This window comes from Sorex araneus, chromosome 2 (assembly GCF_027595985.1).
Source record: "Sorex araneus isolate mSorAra2 chromosome 2, mSorAra2.pri, whole genome shotgun sequence".
NCBI lineage: Eukaryota > Metazoa > Chordata > Mammalia > Eulipotyphla > Soricidae > Sorex > Sorex araneus.
In genome coordinates, this window is record NC_073303.1 from 234,207,180 (window position 1) to 234,222,231 (window position 15,052).

The following is a 15,052-nucleotide window of genomic DNA, read 5'->3' on the forward strand; positions in this document are numbered from 1 at the left end:
ACAACACTCCAATGAGGCGTCCCTGGAAGGCCCACACCCACCCATGGGCCTGCCTGCAGTGTGTGCACCAACCCCCAGGGTGCCACCCCACCAGACACTAAAGAGCTTGAGGTGTTGGCAAGAACTGCGGCACCCCGGACTCTGAGGCGAGATCCCATCTTCGAAAGAGACAAGCCCACAGCCGAGGGCGGCACGGACAGGGGACAGAGCAAGCGCCCCGGGCTCAATCCCCCGGGGCCCCCCACCCCCCTCAAGGAGGGCAGTCTCCCCAGAACGCCAGCATCCTTGACGCACCGTGAAAGGGAGCCAGGCAGCCAGCAAGGAGGTGCCTGGACAGCGCGTCTGAGGGCTCAGGAGAGCCAGAGGGCGGAGGCACCAACTGCGATCACGTCCTCACAGCTCCTGGGAACCAGTGCTCAGCTGTGCTGCTCGACCAAATTCATGCAAGGAAAGCTAGCGAGGCGGTGAGGTCCAGCCAGCCCGTTCCTCCGAGTCAGGTGCTCGAGGGGCAGCAAGCACTGCAGGCTTCTCAGAGGAGGGGGCCACTTGAGCCAGGCCAGGGGGAAGAAGGTGAGGAAAACTGAGCCCCCCCACCCCCCCCCGCCCGCCAGCACGGCAGAAGTCCTCACTGGGTGGCCCAGAGGAGGTGATGCAGCTCCCGGCCTTGGGGGCCCCTGCCTCGTAAGCACCCACATTTCAAGCAGCCTCGGGGTGGAGAGGACGTGGCCGGGAGCTGGGTGAGCCCGTCTGAGGGAGGGGAGACTGAGACACAGCAAGGACAGCGAGAGCTGGGGCGGGCGCAGCGTGCAGCCCTGCTGGACAGAGCCCGAGTCCAGAGGCCGTCCTGTAACCCCATGCCTGACTCTGCCCCAAGTCCTTCTCCGGCCGTGGAACCTCCTTCCTTGTCCCCCAACTCGCACTGGAAACCAGCGGCGGAACGGGAGGGCGCCCCAGGGCCCTGAACCCCGACTCGGTCCAGCACCCGCTTCTCAAGCACAAAACCCATTCAGCTGCCGCCCCCCCCCCCCGCCCCGATCTCTGGCCTTCCTCAAGTGAATCAGCGGACATGCCCCCCCATCACTGGCCTCCGCGGCTATCTCAGCCCCCCCCCCAGATTCGCTGGGCACAGGGCTAAGGCAGGCAGGAGGGTTAAATCACTCTGGGAAACGGAGCGACCAACGTTTCCCAACAGGGGGGAGAGTGGCCACTGTGGGGGCACAGCAAGAGGCTCTAAGACCTGATGGGGGAATCACAGGAAGGAAGCAAAACGGGAAGGGGCCAAGGAGAGAAAGAGGCTGAGAACCGATCCCCGGACAGCCCTTAGGGTCCGCGAAGTACTGCCGGGAGTGACCCCTGAGCACAGTGCCAGGAGTCAGCCCTGAGCACCACCGGCTGTGGCCCCCAAACAAACAAAAACGATAATAAGAAAAGACAGAGAACCCTCCCTTACGAATCCCACGAGCCAGGGCTGCAGACCACGGCCCAGTTATGTCCACACTGGCCACAGTTTCCGACAGAAACTTCCCAAGTGCAGACGGGAGGCGGCGCGGCCCATCCCCTCCCCCTCTCCCCCGCAGGAGACTCCGCGCCCATCTGTCAGAGGAGCAAACTGAGGCAAGCTCGGCCGGGGGACTGGGCCCGGCGCCCACAGACCCTGGCCGCTTCGGGACGGGGGTGCAGGGGGGCTTCTCTCCCCGTTCCCCGCCGCGGTGGCTGTGCGAGGGGGCGGCGGGACTGAAAGCAGAGGCGGCCGAGGGGCGCCCCACCGACGGCGGCGGAGGGCGGGGAGCCGGACAAGTGGACAAGCCAAGGAGGGCGGCGGGGAGGCGCAGAGAGCCGGTCAGCCGGCAGGGACCGGGAAGGGGACCGGGAAGGGGACCCGCAGGGCCCGCCCCCGCCCCGGGCCGGGCACGCAGGCGCAGGGCGCGCATTCCCGGGCCGCCCTCGGCGCCCGCCCGCCCGCCCGCCCTCGGCCGCCGCCCGCCGCGCGCTCACCGGCCTACGAAGTTCTCCAGCACCGAGCTCTTGCCGGCGCTCTGGCCGCCCACCACGGCGATCTGCGGCAGGTCCAGGTGGCAGCTCTGGCCGATGGAGCTGAAGGCGTCCTGCAGCTTGTTGACCAGCGGGATCAGCTCTTCCATCCCGCGGTTGCCCATGGCGCCGGCGGCCCCCGGCCCGAGCGGCCCGCGCTCCCTGCGCCCGCCTCTTGGCCCTCAAACCACCCGGCCCCGCCGCGCCGTCTGCGGCCGTTGCTCCCCGCCCGTCCGGGCCCTCGGCGCGACGCCCGCTCCCGGCTCGGCCTCACGGTCGCCGCCTCATCCGGTTCTCAGGCGACACCCGACCCGAGCGACCTCCCGCCCGGGCTCCGGGGGCTGCGCCCAAAGCCCTCGCTCCGCTTCCGATTGGTCTGCCGCGCCGCCGCTCGAGTTCAGGAGCCAATGGAAATGAGGAACGGGTCTGCCGCGGAGTGAGCCTCTCCTCGTGGGGCCTTCTCGCGCAGTCATTGGACGCAATAAGTGTCGCTTTTGCGCAAAAGCCAATAGTGGCGCGAAGCGAGTTGTCAAGGCCGGGAGGCGGTGTTTCAGGGAAAGGCACGTTGACTCCGCCTACTGTGGGGAGTTCCCAGAAGTCTGGAAAGCTCGCCGGCTTTATTGGCAGTAAGATCCGCCAATCAACGAAAACTGGCCAATGATGTTTGGAATCCGTCCTAGTCACTTGACTACCAAGTTTCCTAAAATTCTCCCATTGGTTTATAGATACATCATTCCATTCCTTCAGCCAATAAACAGATAGTAGGCGGACTTTCATATACAATGTTTCTGATTGAGCACTGTATCTGTCGATCAAAGTAGCTCCCGTTTCACTCGTGACTGTTGTTTGTCCATTGGAGTCTTCTAGAGTACAACGTGAGGCCCGCCGTGCTTGCCGAAGGGCGACACCTCGTGGTGAGATAGGGTGACTATAATCACCCCTGGAGTTCCGGATTTCTACCGAAACTAACTCCGCGAATGCCTCTCTGCTCATATTAGGCACCAACGTTCTGAGCAGGATCTTAAAGAGAGTACAACGGGGGACATGCAGCTCATAAAGCCTGAGCTAATGCTATGCATGCAGGGGCCGAGATTCAGTTCCTAGGACCTCTGGTTCCCAGAGCAACACAGGGAGTGACTACAGGAGTAGCTGGTGTTCTGTGGTCACTCCCTAAGTGACCGGGGCGGAGCGCAGTAGTTCAACAAGAAGCCAGGAGCAATGAGGGGGAAGCTGTCTGACTGAGAGATAGTAACAAAGAATAGAGAAACAACAGAAATGGAGGATCACAAGTCTGGGAAATGGCTCAGAGAAGAAAGCTAAAGCTTGGACCGCAGGAGTCCCAGGATCTATCCCTGGCACCCCATGATCCTCAAGCACCTCTGCAGAAGGCTGAAAAGATCCCAAGGTTGTAGTCTCTAAGCCAAAGGAAACACACACATCTTATGGTTAATAACACCTCGGGCAATTTTGGAAGGATACATAAACTGATTCAAATAGTTGCATTTTTATGTTCCTCAAATTGTGGCACCTTTTTTTTTTTTTCTTTTCTTTTTGGGTCACACCGGCATTGCACACGTTACTCCTGAGTCATGCACTCAGGAATTACTCCTGGCGGTGCCCGGAGGACCATATGGGATGCGGGGAATCGAGCCCAAAATTGTGGCACCTTTTCATTTTGCTTTTTTTTTTTTCTTTTGAGGAAGGTCTCACCTGGTGTTGCTGGGTAATGTCTCCTGGCTGTGCAGTACTCAGAGGACCATGTAGAGCCACTCATGGAAGCTGGTCCCGGTGGGTGCAAAGCTGCTCTTGTCCCTGCTCAGCCAATTGAGCTCCTTCTGGCGCATCCTTACTTTGCTCTACTTTAAAACCCTAATTCCTCTCAGCATCTTCTGTTACTTGCGTGTTTGGGGTCTGTCCTGGGTCTGTTTGTTGGGCATAACGATCCCGTGGCTTTCCTCCTCTCAGCTTGCTTCCCACCCCCGCCCTCAGGTTTACTCCTAGCTCTATACTCAGGAATTATTGCTGGCGGTGCTAGGGGGGCATATGGGATGTTTAGGATTGAACCCAGGTCGGTTGCGTGCAAGGCAAACACCCAGCCCGCTGTACTATAGTTCTGGCCCCTCCAGGCATCCTTAGGTCTCAAGTATCATGAGCCAGGAAGATGGGCTGAGGGGTGTGCCTTGCATGCACTAGGTCAGAGTTTGATCCCTGGCACCTCACGGTCCCTGGGGCACCAGAGTCAGGAACAAGGCCCAGGACCACAAGCGGAGAGCCACAACCAGCAAAACGACAAAATCAAACACAAATGATAGTTTGGAGAAGTGCCTGGCACAGTCTCAGCTCAGGGCGACTTTAAACTTTTTCTACCCGCGATCCCTTATTTCCTGTGAAATTTGAGTGCTGCCCGAAACACCTGATTCATTCCAAGGCTGCTTTTGAACGAATGAATGTTTGGCCATCAGTTATCAGGACTCTTTTACCAATTCATGGCAATCCTGCCCCACATTCAGGTCCATAACCCCACTGTGGGGCTTCAGCTCACCGGAAAGAAACCATGTGGCCTAGTCCTAGAACTGAGCATGCGCACTGGTGCTAGACTCTTCCTACAAGCACCTATACAACTCCTGACCTATTTCCACACCTGTAAAACGGGGGCGTTGGGCCTTAGCCTCCCCCACCCAGGGTGTCTGGGGGACCCGGGGCAAAGGATAAAGGCTGTAATACCCAGACTGGGCACCACAGGCTGGGGAAGTGCCGGGAGCCAACGCCTGGGAACCACTGTCAGTACAAACTGACCTATAACTAAGGAACAACCGCTTCTTGGAAAAAATATCAAAGTACCTTTTGAAGGTTGCAGAACAATGCCCAGGGTAACTGCCATCAGGGCCCACATCCAGTTTCGTTAAACGTTTGCATTTTTTGCTATTCTCCCATTCTGCCCACTTCCTCATATAATCAATTATAAAAGACTAGCTTAGGAGAAATAAAATTGGAGCTTGCTCCCATTCTTCTTGTGTCCGTCTCTTTCTTCTTGTGTCTGTCTGTGTCTGTCTCTTTCTTCTTGTGTCTGTCTCCTTTTCACTCGCGCACCCTCTGCCTGCTAGCCACGTTGACCAAGTCCCGCGGGACAGGACAGGGAAGCCGCGAGAGCGTGTGAATGGAATGATCTAAGTGACACTCAGGCCGGGAATGGCAGCAAGCCAGGCCACCGTCCGGAGAAAGCTCAGACAAGCTCAAAGAACATTTTTTAAAAAGAAATCTTCAATCTCTTCCATTCATTCCCTCCCGCCGCGATCCGGTGTCCGCTCCATCGGCTCTGTCCAGGGTGATGCCCACCGAGGCCAGGGCTTCCGTGGCCCAGGTGGGATAGAGGGTGGGGTGCCCGTACATTGTGCGCATGAAGTCCCGCACGAATTCGGGGAAGCGCTTCTCCACAATGCTGGCGCGGATGGAGCTCATCAGGCGGAGCTGCAGAATGAAGACAGAGGGCGTTGTGAGCCCCGCCTCTGCCCCGCCCCACCCCAGGGGCCCCGCTCCACCCTTTTCCCCCCCAGCCCCACTCCCTACCTAGACCCGCCCAATCCGACCTCTGCCCCGCCCGGAATTCCCGCCCCTCCAAGAGCCCCGCCTACCGCTCGGCTCCTCCAGGCCCGTCCCGCCCCCAGGAGCCCCGCCTCGCCCTGCCCCGCCCCGCCCCGGGGCGCACCTGGTAAGCAATATTGTGCAGGGTGAGGTGGTGCAGGGCTGCCGTGTTATTGCTGTGCAGCAGCGCGTGCAAGAAGGCGCGGCTGTGCCTATGATCCGAGAGGGCACGAAGTGGGGGGAGATTCAGCGGGGAAACCTCTAGTTCCATTCCCCCGCCAGGCCTTCCCCAGACGCCCGATCTCCCCTACTTTTGGCAGGTGGGGCAGTCACACTCAGGGTCCAGTGGCCCGAAGTCCTTCGCGTACTGCTTCTTCTTCAGCTGCAGGTTTCCGGTGGGCACCAGGGCGGAGCCAAAGCGCTGAGTGGGGAAAGGGGTGGGGGGGAGCCTCAAGCACCGCCCCCCAGGGGTCAACCCCACCTCCCTGGCTCAGGCCTCACCGCGGTCCTCGTGGGGAAAACACAGTCGAACATGTCGCATCCGAGGGCCACACACACCACCAGGTCAGTAGCATAGCTGGAGCGGGGGCGACAGAGGCAGCACGGGGTGCCTGGGGCCCTGCTCACACCCAGCTCTTCTTCCACTGAACCGAAGTCCGGCAGGACCACCCCACGGGCAACGCCCTCATGCCGTCCCCAACTTCCCCCAGCCCGGAAACCCTTCCTGTGCTCGCTCCCCACCTACCCGACGCCCATCAGGTATCGGGGTTTGCCCTTGGGCAGCCTGGAGGTGCTCAACGCCACCATCCGCCAGAACTTGTCCTTGCTCTCGCCGCCACTTAGGCCCCCGATGGCGAAGCCAGGCACGTCCCTCCTCGTCATCTCTGGCAGGAAAAAGGAAATGGACCTCCACCTTGGAGCCACACCCTGCAGTGCTCAGGGCTTACCCCTGGCCAGCTCAGGGGACCCTGTGGGGTTTCAGGGATGGAACCCTGGTCAGCCAGGTGCAAGGCAAGCGCCCTGCCCGCTGTCCTATCTCTCTGGCCTCCTCCTTTTATCCCTCCTCTCGCCGGCCTCCATAGACGCGACTCAGATCCCCCCGCCCTCACCCTCACCCCCAGTCCGTCCTGGGAACTGCTCCCACAGGGCACAGGTGAAAGCTTGGAATGCAGACTCAGCCAGATTTTCTGTTTCAGGACCATACCCTGGGCTACTCAGCCCGAGCTATGCTCAGGACAAGCCCGAAGTGCTGCGGATGGGGGGCTGGGGGGCAGACTCTGCCCTCAAGGGATGCGCATACACCCCAGCCCCTTCCAGCTTTGTGGCTTGTGACTTAGAAGCTGTCCATTTCCGGTCAGTAACCTGGTGGTTCCTTCAACAGGAAGGCCAATACTAGGCACAATGCAACCAAGATTTCCCCTGTCTCCTGTCTTCTCCATGCAACCCCAGGCCCTTTGCTCCTGCCAGGGACCCAGAAGTCATCATGGATAAGCACCGTCCCAGCATGCTTTGTGGCCAGCCCAGGTGGGGTGCTGAGTCTGGGACAGGCCCATCTCTCCTCCACCCCCTGCTGCGCCCTGGCACCCGACACACAGCTTTCCCACCTTCCAGACAGGTAGCCCGGAGATTGGCATCCAGTCCACCCTGGATGATGGCGAAGAGGTTCTGCTTGTCCGGCTGTTGGTGAGCTGCGATGCAGCGGTCCAGCCAGCGGACTGACCTGTGACAGGGGATCGGGTCACTGTCCTGGGGCTGGGATGGGGGGCACAGGATCCCCTGCCTGGTGTACTTGTGGCAGGCATGGGCCCACATACACGCAGCCAGCCCTGCATCTGTGGCCCCGCCCCTGTGACCCCGCACCTGTGCATGGCCTCCTCCACACGAGGCCCAGTGACGGTGCTGCTCACCACGTCATCCAGTTGCATGATAATATCTGAGCCTGGTGGGATACACAGGACCACAATATTGGGGGTAGGCCTCTCTCCTGGGGAGAAAGCTACCCCTCCCACCCCGCCCCGGGAACCAGGCGCCTAAGTTCTGCCTCCCATTATTCAGCCGCTACAGGATTTTACAAAACACACCAGGAGGGCCAGAGACACAGGACATCAGGGACAGCATTTGTCTTGCACGCAGTCAACTTGGGTTTGAGCCACGGCACCACATATGATCCCCGAATCCCACCGAATAACCCCTGAGCGCAAAGCCAGTGTGGTCACCCACCCAAAATTAAAACACGACTTGGCTGTGTTTCAGAGAATTACCCGTCCAGTATCCTTCTCCCTGAACAGTCCCCATACAGATGAGCCCAGGGCCAAGGAGTGACCCCGGGGTTCACAAACACTCAGCACGCCAGGGCTATGTCCCGCTTCCCCTCCACGTTCCGACGTTCCCCTCCCAGGCAGGAAAGGGGTACCCCCGCCGTCCCCCCAGACGGCTCACCCAGCGCATTCTGTATCTCCACGGACCTCTCCGGACTCAAGAGGGTCTCCTCGCCGTCGTAGGGAGAGCGGAAACGGACGCCCTCCTCCGTCACCTCGGACAGCGACACCAGGGACACCATCTGGAAGCCGCCACTGTCCTGTGGGGTGAACAGGAGGCGGGGCTGTTCAGGGCCCTGGGGCGGGGCCTCTGCACCTCCCAAGACCCTCCCGACTGCATCTCACCGTTAGCAGGTTATGGGGCCAATTCATGAAGCCGTGCAGACCTTGCGCCTTCTGGATCAGCTCGGGGCCCTGGGCCGGGGGTGGGAAAAGGATGTTGTGAAAGGTAAGCGCCCCCCAAGTACCTCCCTCCCTTCCCTCCGGTGGCCCAAGTGGGGCCCTTCATATGCGTCGGTCCTTGGCTTGTGCCCGACTGCAAGGGATGCCCCCGTGTTCCCCCACCGCCCCGTCCCGGCAGAGCGCACCCACCGGCCTCAGACCCAAGTGGTAAGTGTTGCCCAGGCAGATGCGGCAGCCTAGCGCGTCCAGCTGCTCGGTCGTGATCCCCTTCATGGTGGCCTGCGTGCCCACTGGCATGAACACTGGAGTGGCCACTGGCCCATGCGGCAGCCGCAGCTCGCCGGCCCGGGCCCTTGAGCGGCTGCATTCCGCCACCAGCCGCAGGATTCGCGGGGCCGCGGACTCGAAGGAAGTGGGACTGGCCACCGCCGCCATCTTGGTTGCCGGAACCACGTGGTCCCCGGGCATCCTGGGCGGCGCCATATTACTTCGAGTCACGTGACGCGAGAGGCCGGGAGGAGCGTCATGGCACCATGGCAACGGAGGCTGGCACGTCGCGCTCGTCCCCGCGACGCGCCTAGTTCGCTGGCTCCTGCTGCGCGCTTCCGCGGAAAATCCGAATTGCCTTGGCTTTGAATCTTCTCCCTCCCTTGGTCTTGCTCCATCAGAGTCTCTAGGTGATAGTGTTTCTCATTCTCTCCGATCAGATGAGACCCAAAGGAGAGTATCTCGATGTCAGAAACGCCGTGGCGACAGAATGAGGAGGGATGTCAGAACGCCGTGCCCTGAACTGAGAACAGGAACCAGAACGCAAATGGGCACGAATATATTCGATGAGAGCAGAAATCCCAGCTCACAGAAGCGGAGGCTGAGGACCAGAATCTGGAGCCGTTTATTTCTTTATTCATTCGGTGAACATCCCTGATTAGACCCAGCCTCCACGTCTCGCGGCGAGGAGAGGGCTGTGATTTATTCAGCCCTGACTGTCGGAGAACAGTAACGAATGAAAATCGTCATAATATTATAGATGGAAATGGAGCCCGTATCTGTAGTAACCAGCAGAGGGCGCCGTTGCTCTGAAATCCTTCCCATCAGACAACCTGTCTGAAACTCATCAGCAAGACTAGGGAACTTCAGGGAAAATTGTGGTGATGACTCATTTCCCACCTCGGTGGGTGAATATTCAAGGGAGCTCCAACAGCCAAACCGCCCCGGAGAAGGGCTCCTGGAGGCCATTGCAGGCGCTTACGGGGGGATGAGGGTATTATTCCAAGCTCAGAACTAGGGGAATCCCTCCTAGCTGTGCTTGGAGGCTCAAGGGATACCAAAGATTAAACCCAAGCAAGCATCCTGCATACCACTTACCCCCCTGAACTATTTCTCCAGTCCAACAGGGCCCAGCTTTTGTGCATAACCCTGTCTTCTGAATTCCCTGAATGTTTTTTTGGTTTTGGGTCACACTTGGCGATGCACAGAGGTTAGCCTTGTCTTTGCACTCAGGAATTACTCCTGGCAGTGCTCAGAGGACCATATGGGATGCTGGGAATTGAACCCAGATTGGCCATGTGCAATGCAAATGCCTTACCCGCTGTGCTATCTCTCCAGTCCCTGAATTCCCTGAATGTTGATGCTGAAGCAGAACTGTTGATAACGCTCCCTCTCCCACCTCCACCCCCGCCCTCCACCATCAACATTACTAATTTTGCCTATTTGATCCTCCACAGCCTTCTTGGTGATAACGTAGAAATCCTTTAGGATTTTTTATCTGTCAGTCTGTTGAAATGTCAGTGTAGTCCTAGAGGTCTGATGTATCAGCAAATGCTGGTGGCTCAGCTTTCAAACTCCATCCAGGAGGTTGGAGAGAGCCAGGTAAGCCATTTGACTTACAGCACTGCTGGCTGACCCAGGTTTAAATCACTGCACTGGGTATGGTGCCCCCAGGCACCAGAGAAAATCATTCCTCAGCACCAAACCAGATATAACTCCCCTGCACCCAGAAATGTGGATGCGCAGATTTTTATCCTGATAAGGTGGGTTTTTTGTTTTTGTTTTTTTGCTTTTTGGGTCACACCTAGCAATGCTCAGGGGTAACTCCTGGCTCTGCACTTAGGCTCCTGACAGTGCTTGGGGGACCATATGGGATGCCGGGGATCGAACCCGGGTCAGCCACGTGCAAGGCAAACGCCCGGTACCCGCTGTGCTGTCACTCCGGCCCCAATCCTGATAAGGTGTTTTTTTTTTCTTTGGGTTTTTAGGTTACATTAGGCAGTGTTCAGGGGCCACTGTGGGCACTTTGTCAGAAGTACCATGTGGTACCAGGAATCAAACCCAGTTCCCCCCTGTATAATATGTTGTTCTGCCTTGTGAACTTCTCCCCAGCCCAGCATGTCTTCTTGATTAATATATAAATTTTATTTCCATTCTTGAGATAAACCCAGCTTGACACTGATATCCTCCTATAAATAGACACTGTGACATTTTCATAACATGTTGAGTCATATTTAGAACTCTTGTTATGAATTATGTTCATCTACACTTTCCTTTCTCGCACTGTCTTTGCCTGGTCTCATGTTCAGATCATGCTCACTGTTACAAATAAACTAAGAGCTTTCCTCTTTCTGTGTTCAGGGAGGAATGATGCAAGACTGGAATTATCTGGTCTTCAAAGATTTTTATTGCGCTCACTTGTAAAGATGTAAACATCTGGTGATGGAAGTTTTCCTTGCAGGAATATCTTTAACAGACTACTTTAAGTATTTTTGTTTTATTTTTGGTGTTTGGTTTTGGGGTCATATCCGGCAGTGCACAGGGCTTATTCCCAGCTCTGCTGCACTGAGTAATAATTCCTGGGGTGCTTGGGGGGAACATATAGGATGCCAGGAATCAAATCTGGGTCAGTTGCTTGCAGAGCAAATGCTCTACTCACTGTACTATCTCTCAGGCCTCAACTGGTTTAAGCTTAATTCTGATTTCAAAGGAACTATGATTCCAACTTTCAATTTTTTCCCAATTCAGGTCATAGGTATTTTTTCTATTAATTTCATCTAAATAGTTGAATTTATACTAACCTATTGTTATTATCTTGTTTTTGTTTTGTTTTTACTGTCTTCATTTTTTTTTTTTGGTTTGTTTTTGGGTCACACCCAGCTGTGCTCAGGGATCACTCTTGGCGGTGCTTGGGGGACCATATACAGCACTGAAATCAAAACAGCCACCTGCAAGGTTTGTGCCTAACCCCTGTTCTCTCTCCCCCAATCTTTTTCTTTATAGGACTGAGAATCTAATTCAGGGCCTCATATGGGCAAGATAGGCGTTCCACCTCTCAGTTACATCCCTGACCCCTAAATTTAAATAAATCTTTTTGGTTTTTGGATCACCCCAGCAGTGCTTAGGGGTTACTCCTCGCTCTGCTCTCAGGAATTACGTCTGGCAGGAGACCATTTAAGGTGCTAGGGATCGAACCTAGATTGGCCACATTTAAGGCAAACACTACCCACTGTATTATCATTCCAGCCCCTTAAATAAACTTTCTTCATTAAAAGAAAGCGATAAGTGAAGCTTGTGGGATTGTCAGTATTTTGTGGGCAGAGGATACACCAATAGTAGGTCACATCCTTCAATTCTGTGAAGTTCTGAGTTCGATCCCAGCAATGTGGTAAAGAGAAAGAGAGAAGGACTGGGAAAGATGCTCACAGGGCTAAAGTATATGCTCCGCAAACAGGATTCCTGAGTCTAATTCCTCCAAACACATGGTGCCCTGAGCATTGAGCTGGATTTAACTCCTGAGCATATTTTCAAAAATAATATGAAGAGGGACCAGAGCAAAAGTACAGCATGGAGGGCACTGGCCCTGCATGCAGTCGACCCAGGTTTGATCCTCAGCATCCCATAGGGTCCACCGAGCACCGCCAGGAGTAACCCCTGAGCACTGCTAGTTGTGACCCAAAAATAATAATGATGATGACAGTAATATATAGAGAGACCAGAGAATAAATGGGTAAGTCGCTTGCCTTGCCCGTGTCAAACACCCAGGTTCAATTACTGTCACCCTGTATGATCTACCAAATCCACCAGGAGGGTGAGCCCAGAGCAGGTGTAATTCTTAAGCATCCCTGGATGTGGCACCAAAAAGGGGCTAGGGAGATCACACAGACGGAAAGATATGATCTCCCCAGCTCACTTTACACGTGGCCCACCCAGGTTTAATATCTGGCACCCTGTATGGTCCCCTGAGCACTGCCTGGAGTGATTACTGAGAACAGAGTCAAGAATATATAAGTACTAAGTTCTGAACACCGGCATTTGTGACGCCCCCCCAAAAAAAGTGTATGGATTCAAAGTAGGTGAAATTTCTAAGAGCAACCTCGAGAAGTCCCTTGTGTCGCCTCTTCAACTTTTTTTTTTTTTTTTTGCCCGTTTATCCGCGGGATTTCAGGTCGCATTTCCAGGGTTCTTGCGGAGATCCAATCCCCTTTCAGCTGTTTGGGCTATTTGCACCATCTCTCCTTTCTGAGCACAGGTTATTTGGGAAGGCGGACGTCGCTACAAAGGCCCACCAGACATGGAGCATTGTGCATGCAATTCAGCTCAGTCTTGGGCTTCAGCACAGCGGACAGCGCTACGCTCGTTGCCTGGAGACCAGAAAAGCGGCCCGGGGGCGGGGCGGGGCCTGCGGAGGCGACCAATAAGAATTGCTGTGCAGAGTACGTGGGCCGCACCCTCAGTGGGCGGAGCCTGCGGCCTGAGACTATTTTCCGTGCTGCGACTGAACCAATTGCGAGGGAGGAAGCCTACTGGGGGCGGGGCCAGGAGATGTCTCTCTGGGGCGAGGCCTGCTGATTGGGCGCGGCAGGTAGGTGCGGCCGTAGGGTGGGCCCAGAAGGGATCCCCGGGAAGCAGGATGAATAGGTGTAAGTGGACTAAGCCTGCGCTGCTAAGCACGCATCTCCCGCGGCATACGGGGTTGCTCTCTGCAGATTCCGACAACAGTAATTGGAGTAGAAATCCTAGGCCTCTTGCAGAGAAGGTCGCGGGTTTCCTCAAATAGCTGAAAGTGGTGCTTGGCGCCCCCGGGAATGGGGCGTGGGAGGGTGGGGAGGAGGTGGCTGATCCAGAAGAGGGTGGCACTGTCCTACGATATTCTTTCTCCGCAGGAGGGTGTCACCCAGCTTCTTGGATGGAGACCCTGCTGGGCTTGAGATAACGGGGCATCACTTCTAGAATCTCCTTTCCTAGAATCTCCTGCTTGTATCTCTCCAGGCCATCGGCGACACGCTTTTGCGGGGAAGGGAGAAGACTCTCCTTCCAGGATGCTCCTGCCGAGCTCCAGCACCCCGCCCGGCCCCTCAGTCCCCTCCCCCCCTCCGCTGGGTTGTGTTTGCTGGTCTCCACCCAGCCCAGCAGCCGCCACATCAGCGCGAAGCTCCACAGTTAGTCCCTTTCCAACACGACGCACTTTTCTGCTCCCAGGCGGGGCCGCCTGTTGGAAGCCCGTTTGGCCAGGTGGGGCTTTTCCTTCCAGTTTATCTTTTCCAGGGCTCCTTCTGGAAACCTTCCGCTTGGTAATCCTATCCCCACTGTCATCCGAAGTTTCTTTTTACGACTCGGTGACTTCCTCCTCCTGAGTACAGCCACCGGCACTGGACCCCAGCTGACTGGGGACACAGTTGTGGCCCTGAGGCTGCTGGCTCCGTGCATACACCCTCACCTAGGTGATCTGAGAGGTAACAGGTGAGTCAACAAGGCCTGCGGCAGGGCCACTCACTTCCGGAGCCGGCAATTTATTATATGCATACTCAAGAGCTCAGGGAGTCATTCCTGCCATTACTTGGGGTCCAGATGAAGTGCCCCTGCCAGCCGCAAAAGCAAGCCTCTTCGCCCATACACTGACCCCCCCTGGGGCTTGGTATTTTGACAGGGCCAGTCAGTGGCTTCTGTCACCCTCCCCACTCCCCAGTGTGACAAGGCATCCCCGCTTCCAGCCTTTCCCTTCATTCCAGGATGGAATGGCAAGTGCCACGCTCCCACTCCCAAGATTAGGAATCACACTGGATTGTATCCTGAATTATCCAGATGGGCTGGGGAGTGGCTCCAGGCCAGAGCTCTTGTTCTGCATGCAGGGGCCCCTCGAGGCACATAGGACTATTTGTGGGGCTACTATTGGGATTATGGGATTATTTGGGGGTGGGTGAAGATTTTATTTGCTTTTTGGGTCACACCCAGCGATGCACAGGCGTTACTCCTGGCTCATGCACTCAGGAATCACCCCTGGCGGTGCTCGGGGGACCATATGGGATGCTGAGAATCAAACCCGGGTCGGCCGCGTGCAAGGCAAACGCCCTACCCGCTGTGTTACCACTCCAGCCCCGAAGATTTTAAATTTGGGGGATTTTAGGGTTACACCTGCTCTGCACTCCACTCCGGAATTCCTCCTGGTGGTGCTCAGGGAACACGAGCCTGTGTTAAAAGCCGGCTCTGCTGCATGCAAGGCAAATGCTGGACTATGGCTCCAGCACCCCCAGTGTGGAATTGTTTTAGAAAAAGCCTGGGAAGGGGACACAGATCTCCCTGCCTCCAAGGATCCTGGACCAGGAGTTTCTGCTGGGGAAAGGAACCTCCAGTAACAAGGTGGGGACTGCTCAGAGATACCAGATCTCAGGTCTCCCAGACAAAAGAGCCCCAGAGAGCAGCGGCCACTCGGGGAAAGCCCTCCATCTGTC

At 56.5% G+C, this 15,052-nt stretch overlaps 2 protein-coding genes across 15 annotated transcripts in view; both read right to left on the reverse strand.

Annotated features, from left to right (window-relative positions):
• The window catches only part of DNM2 (dynamin 2), a 34,050-nt gene extending 31,711 nt beyond the window's left edge, over positions 1-2,339 (reverse strand). For all 13 annotated transcript variants that reach the window (XM_055124915.1, XM_055124909.1, XM_055124914.1 and 10 more), the window contains exon 1: positions 1,996-2,339. In XM_055124915.1, the coding sequence (XP_054980890.1) occupies positions 1,996-2,156 (161 nt within the window). In that variant the 5' untranslated portion in view covers positions 2,157-2,339. The remainder of the gene's footprint in view (positions 1-1,995) is intronic.
• Positions 2,340-3,248: 909 nt separating this feature from the next.
• Positions 3,249-8,791, reverse strand: QTRT1 (queuine tRNA-ribosyltransferase catalytic subunit 1). Of its 2 annotated transcripts, none has more exons than XM_004616774.2 (10): positions 8,523-8,791; positions 8,277-8,345; positions 8,053-8,191; positions 7,474-7,552; positions 7,218-7,333; positions 6,359-6,497; positions 6,115-6,190; positions 5,925-6,034; positions 5,738-5,825; positions 3,249-5,499 (listed from the first exon to the last, which is right to left on the reverse strand). In XM_004616774.2, exons 1-10 carry the CDS (start codon positions 8,766-8,768, stop codon positions 5,293-5,295), a joined length of 1,269 nt encoding a protein of 422 aa, XP_004616831.1. In that variant the 5' UTR covers positions 8,769-8,791; the 3' UTR covers positions 3,249-5,292. The 2 variants fall into 2 exon arrangements, with proteins under 2 accessions (XP_004616831.1, XP_054980891.1); XM_055124916.1 differs by having other exon boundaries at positions 6,115-6,232.
• Positions 8,792-15,052: the final 6,261 nt, after the last annotated feature.